The following is a 6,835-nucleotide window of genomic DNA, read 5'->3' as shown; positions in this document are numbered from 1 at the left end:
TAATATAACAAAAGAAATTAATCACTTAATTTATTTGTATACTAAATAAATATATATTGATCTTTTAATACACAAATTATACATAAATATAATAAGATAAATTAAGTACATGACCTGCAAAAACAAAGGAGTTTTAATTTGAAATTGCATATATGCAAAACATGAGACAATGTAACTAATGTGTATATATCTGCTGAAAGTTTAGTTGTTCTTCATAGTGGCATATTAGATAAGAGAAGGGTTGCTGAAATACTGTATACGATAATTTTGCACTTCAAGCATTCGAAAGTAGCACTGTGATAATTGGTGATATACTTACCCCGTTACGGAAACAGGAAATATTGTGATTTAATTAATATAGTTCGTTATGTGTCAATTATACTATCTAAAAATTTTATAATATACTTATTAGGATTTTACTGTACACTTCAGCTCGATTGGTGGGGTATTAAATGACACACATCAATGCAACTTTTATATTTGTTATTTGATTATTTAATAGCACATTTATCATTCACCAAGTTAGTTAGATTCAAATCTAAATATATAAATGAATGTCACATAGTTAATAATCGTTGCCCGTGTGATTACAATAAAATTATTTGTATTAATTATTTAATAATTGTTTTATGCATAACAATAACATAGTGTTCCCAATTTTATTTAAATACACATACATAATAGCCTTTTCACGTATAAGTGGAATCTACTAATATAATCTACTAATATGAGTTAAAAAAAAAAAAAAAAAAGGATTATTTAGGCTATTGAAAGTAGGGAATAGAACAGTATTTTACCCTATACTATCGATTTGTATGCATAAAAAAATTTTCAAAGTAAAAATAACAACTATTAGTATCAATGAGTATGTCCCAACTAATTTTTATATTTGATCAACACGCGGGTCTTACCCTAGGTAATTAAGGTGAAACACCTATGGTTTGCAATGATGTAAATAATGTGAAAGAGTGGAAGTTCATAATTTCAAGCTAACAATTTTAAGCAGCATGATCTTGCCAGCTATTTACAAACGCCCCTTATTATTCTTTGTTTCATGATTATTCAGCATCATTTGATTAATCAATCAAATGCCTTTAGATTTCAGCATTATACTCAAAAGTGTAGCTCTATGTTAATATGATAACCATAAATCCATAATCTTCTTTGTCAACTATAAGTTCGGCTTAAAGTCGGTCAAACTTAATACTAGAGTGTCAAGATTCAAGAATCCACACAAAAGGAAAATAACGAGAAAGAAAGGTTGCTGCTTATAGCAGGAGAAATACAATTCACTACCTTACCTTCCTTTAAAGTCATTTTGTTCACCACTTTCCAGTCTTTTTCCACCATGTGAATCTGAACAAATTTTATTCAACAAGATAATTAGTTCCAAATTTCAGGAAAATACTATTTCTAAGTGAGTGAAATTGGCACAAGAATCATCAAGGACACTTATTTTAATTCTATATTACCAACTTTATGCGCACATAAAAACAGATGCAACAATCAGTACGGGTGAAGAAGATATAACAATTAGTAGAGAGGAATTTGAAGATATTAGAACCAACATGATGTTTTGATACGTGTTTCAAATGTTCGTGAAGAGATCAAGTATTATTTAAAAATTATTTTATATTTTTAGAATGTTCAATTTATTTTGATTTTGTTTATTTATTTAGTTACTAAATTGAGTTTTATGTTATGGGTTTAGAATTTTCTTTATTTTAATCAAATAAGAGGTTATAAATACCTCATAAAGTATTATAGTTATCATTTACTGATTAGAGGTGTGAAAATCTCTCTTTAGTTTCGTAATAAAACTATGATGTGAACAAGTGAGTGAACGAGTCTCTCTATTATTGCATCAAAAAATTGGATAAAAGATTGAAGAGTCCCTTCGATTCAATTCCCAAACTATGGTGTGGACAAATTAGGTTAAGGAGTCTTTTTTGTTGCGTCAAGAAATTGAGTAGAAAGTAGAGTGATTCTTTGTGTATTCAATTTCAATTTATCTCTTTTGTTTCTATTTCAATTTCAATATATCTTTTTACTCAATTTAAATTCTTATCTTTTTGTTTATCCTCTTCTTCCTTATCATATGGTATCAAATTTCAGGTATTAGATTAATCCTCATCAATCTATATTTGTTCTCCTTGTAAAAAAAGAAAACCAAAAAAATTCATTGTCTCCCATGTGCTTCTTTATGTTCTTGTCATCTTTGTCTTCCTTTGTGTTTTATTATTATTTTTGTTGATCTTGTTGATTTCATTATTTAAAAAAATAAAAAAGCATACAATGCAAAGAGAAAAAAAAGGCAAACAAAAAGAAAGTTAAAAAAATTACCTTTTTTATATTTGTTCTTTTCATGCACTATGTTCTTAACTGCAAAATTCAAAGACGAATCTTTTTGAAGAGAAAAAAAATAATACGTACTTTAAATATTCGTGATACGAAGAGATCAAGTATTATTTTTTAGAAATTATTTAATATTTTTAGAATGTTCAATTTAGTTTGATTTATTTTGATTTTATTTATTTAGTTACTAAATTAGACTTTATACTATGAGCTTAGGATTTTTTAATTTTAACCTCGTAAGAGATTATAAATACCTCAAAATATTGTAGTTGTCGTTGTTCCTACATCTGAATCCTTATCTTTTTCTTGTCTGTCTTTTCTTCTCTGATTTTTCTACTGCACTGAGTCCAACCACAACAACTTTTGAAACAGCAACTTTTGAAGTCACATTTAATTCACCGACATTTGCATCTGTATTATTCTGTTCAGATGGTGTGCACTCTTCTTTTGTAGTTGTTCTTTCGTCCAAATCCATATCTTTTCTCTTCCTTCTCTTCTTTTTCTCAGATTTTACAGGTTCACCCATCTCATTCATATAAACAGCTTTCGGAGTCACATTTGATTCCTTGATATTTGCTTCAGTGTTATTATTCTGTTCAGATGGTGTGCATTCTTCCAACTGCATTGGCTTAGGATCATCTTGTAATACTTCTCTTCTTCCTTCAGCTCTATCAGTCAGACCAACCTCACTTTCATTGCACTGGTCAAGAACAATATTCAAATTATCTTCATTCAACTGCTTGGGTTCCTTTGGCTCCTTTGCACCCGAAGGTTGTAATTTTGTTTCAACATCAGAACAGTTGTGTTTTTCTGACTTCTTTACTTTAGATGGAATGCCTTCTAAGGATGCATCAGTTCCAATCTCCATTTTTTCAAGCGTAGGTTTGCTCATGCTGTTATCTAGCAAGGATAAAAAAAAATAATAAAGCATCAGTAGATTTAACATTTATTTATTTATTTATTTCAATTATTGGATTTTTTTTTATTAAAAGTAAAAGAGAAATTCAATAAGATGAGAAGGATAATACAAATTGGGGATAAAGGTTCCTCTATACAAAATCAAAACAAAGAGGGAAAGTCCTCCATAAAGCATAGCCTTCCAATCTCGCAGCATAACTTTTTAATTATTACGTACATATCAAATTCATATTAATATGACCGAGGTTTACCACCCAAGAAGACAAGTATAATATGTCTACTTTCAAGTTTCAACCGTTCCTTGAGTAGTATATTACCTTTAGAGACTATACCATCTTCATAAATTTCCTCTTCAACACCCCCTCGAATGTTGGAAGGATATGCTTCTGCATCTTTCCTGAATGAAGTCAAACGTGTCTCATGAGAATTTGATGATCTCTTCTTCCCTTTCTTCTCCATAATATCAGCATCATGAATCAAAGATCTCTTACTTTTCTTCTTCTTATTTGTAGCACGTAAAGGTTCAGTAGCCTCTTTCATTGACTCAGTACCAATGCCAATTGTCGTGTTATTATCATTGAATTCATTGTGCTGATGCTCCTTTAGAACTTCACTTTCAATGATTACTTCTTTAGTTGCATTTAATGAAGGGTCTGCCATAACCTCAATCTCCCTTTGAACAGTATCATTACCTGGCCTAAAAACAGAAGCATCATATTCCACAGTATCATCTTCTTTCCTTGTACTCATCTGTTTTTCCTTTGCACTAGACACAGATTTTGACATTTCATCTTCGCAAACGATGTTATCATCCTTAACAGCTTTATCAGATGCATTCACAAAATCATGTTCTTCTGTCTCATCATTGATCAAACCAGTCAAGGCATTATCTGAATTTCCAAGAAGTACCAGCTGGTTATGAGAATCAGAAGAACAATCATTTTGACCACGATTGCTCAATGGAGAAACATCCACACTAAGAAACCAGCTCTTGAAACCATAGAAGGCACTTTTTACAAACATGGAATCAGATAGGTGATAAAAGTACCCTTTGCGCTTTACCTGCAAATTAGCAAAATAATGTTATAATGAATAGGAATACGACCATGGCTTGGATAGCAAAAGAGAGTCAACAAGATCAACTACAATATACCTTCATTGCATGAATATGTATCTGCCCAAGTTTGGGAAAGCATGATTGGTGTCCTGACGAAATTCGCTCTGCATATAAAATTCACACATATGCCATGTACACAGAATGTTAGAACTCTGAAATAATTATGTGCATATTTAAGCAATGATTAGAAAAGAATATTAGAGAAGACAATAGTGAGTTATAAATGCTAAGAGATTTTAAACATAACAATGATTATGAAGCATATACTAGAGAAGCCTGCCTTAATGAATGCACTTGAGGTTTCAAGAACAATCTTAAAAGAAAAAGTCACACAGACAATATCAAATCCACTGCAAAGGGGATAGAAACTAAGGGTTGCTTAGACACTAACTACTTGAACAATACAATACTTGAGCTGTCTGCCTCGACGCAATATTAGTCAAAGTTTGACATCTATTTTACAAGTAGAATTAACACTCTTGTCATGTACGAATACAAAGAGATCACCAAAGGAGGAACTAGTGGCTTTCTTCTTGAAGAGGTTCAGCACCTTGACACGCCCTTCCAAGGTGGATGTTGAAGTAAAATTTATAACACCTTTAACAAAATCAGCCACTAAATCCAGAACTTTCATTATGTCATCTGCATAGAAATTCAAAGTAGTGCTGATGTTCACAGATATTTGAGCTGGAAGTGTGTCCTCATGACAAGACCATCAATGGGGCAGTAGCCAAAAGCTTCCCACGATAATTAAGATACGCCGTGCTGTTGTGGTAACTAAAGCTTCTATGGTTGGGCTTCTCAACCGTGAGCAATATGCCCAAGGACACATTTATTGCCCCAATCGGGAAAATAACCAAACTCGCCTCTTTAACCTTAACCGACTGCAAGGTAACGATAGGGTCCTTCTGCTTGAAGACAGTGAAGATCAAGATCACCAGGATCACCACCAACAAAATCACAATAGCAGCAGTGACACCGCAGCATATCTTAATCCTTTTTGGAACACCTCATGCAGCACGCCATGGCTACTCTCAAAATTGGGCGATACAGAATTTCCCAAAACTATTCAATGTGCATAATCCATGGAACAATAAAACCAAAACATGCATTGTACTTATAGGAACAGTTGTACTCTAAATATATATAATTAGGTCTTATAGCATTCTCTCTCTTTTTTTTTTTTTTTTGGTATTTGAAGATTAAAACAATGAACGAGACGGCTGATTGTTCTTTTTTTTTTGCAGTTCCAAACTTCTAGACGCACTTATTTTAGTTCGTTTCCTACACACAAAAACAAAAAGACAAAGCAAGCATCTTTGGGGACACACAACCTAGAAAACGAAGCTTGCTATTTTCTGAAACATTGAGGGTGCTAATGCAGAACGTCGTAGCAGCTGCACAAAGTCATAAACATTCAGAACACTGTACTGGAGAGGGAAAACAAAGTCTGCATTTGAAAAATAAAAAATCTCTGAAGAATGAAGAAAGAGAAAGTAAAAGTGTGAAAGGAAGACCTTTGAGGTCGGAGACGGTATCGTGATCGGAGACGAGGACGGCCAAGTGAGTGTCGAGGTTGGTGTCGATGAAGACGACGTCTTTGTTTTCAGAGAGGAGTTTAGGGTTGGACTCCGAGTCACGAATCGGAGGGTCCATTATTGAGTCGCTCGGCGGAGCTGGTTGAGTGGTGAAGGGGAAGCAATGGAAGAGAGCGCGCAGAATCCCTGATATGCTGGCATGTGAGGTAAGAATGCTACGTGTCTTTGTATTTTCCTTACTCTTTCTCACAAGTATTTATGGCGGGGATGGTTCAGCTTGGCTCAAATCGAGAAAACATAAGAACCGGAATCATAATTATCAAAAGGGAAAATTCGAGGAGCCAATAGAATATTTGTACAGTGTGTATAATAAAAATTTAGGGAGTATTAGAGATATAATTATTAGTGTTAGTTTTTTTTATTAGCTGAAGTTTTTGGGATAAGTGGTATCATGACATGGTATTAAAGCTTTAGATCCGAAATATCAAGAGTTTGATCCTTGATGAATCCAAAAATTAGGATGTTCATTTTGTAATTCATATAACTCATAGTCCATTGTACACATTGTACAAGTAAGTCATTGTCTCCCTATCGGAACTCTTTATTTACTGAAATAAATAATTTTAAAAATTATTACGAAAATACGTTATCTTATCTTATTTATATTGTGTAAACGAGATATATGAATTTTTTTCAATTTTTATATATCTCGTTTACAGTGTAAACTAGATATATGTATTTGTAACTTATTTATCTCAAATTTTATTATTTATATATACAAAAAATTTTTAAAATAATTTTTAAATTAATATTTTTTATGTATTAACTAACTTAAAATAAAGAAACTCATTAAGGTTGGCAATACATACTCTACCCACGGGTACCCAATCTACTGTGGGTAGGGTAG

General features: G+C 32.3%; 1 protein-coding gene across 2 annotated transcripts; it reads right to left on the bottom strand.

The window, feature by feature from the left end:
- Positions 1-1,023: 1,023 nt before the first annotated feature.
- Positions 1,024-6,217, bottom strand: LOC148554017 (uncharacterized). 2 transcript variants are annotated; one of them, XM_088494235.1, is made up of 6 exons: positions 5,908-6,179; positions 5,725-5,787; positions 4,427-4,494; positions 3,591-4,335; positions 2,610-3,255; positions 1,024-1,356 (listed from the first exon to the last, which is right to left on the bottom strand). In XM_088494235.1, exons 1-5 carry the CDS (start codon positions 6,044-6,046, stop codon positions 2,651-2,653), a joined length of 1,620 nt encoding a protein of 539 aa, XP_088350361.1. In that variant the 5' UTR covers positions 6,047-6,179; the 3' UTR covers positions 1,024-1,356; positions 2,610-2,650. The 2 variants fall into 2 exon arrangements, with proteins under 2 accessions (XP_088350361.1, XP_088350362.1); XM_088494236.1 differs by lacking the exon at positions 5,725-5,787 and having other exon boundaries at positions 5,908-6,217.
- Positions 6,218-6,835: the final 618 nt, after the last annotated feature.

Source organism: Arachis ipaensis, chromosome B7 (genome assembly GCF_059453495.1).
Source record: "Arachis ipaensis isolate K30076 ecotype BB chromosome B7, ASM5945349v1, whole genome shotgun sequence".
In the NCBI taxonomy this organism is placed as follows: domain Eukaryota; kingdom Viridiplantae; phylum Streptophyta; class Magnoliopsida; order Fabales; family Fabaceae; genus Arachis; species Arachis ipaensis.
Note: the sequence above shows the minus strand (reverse complement) of the source record. Positions and strands in the feature narration are given on the sequence as shown.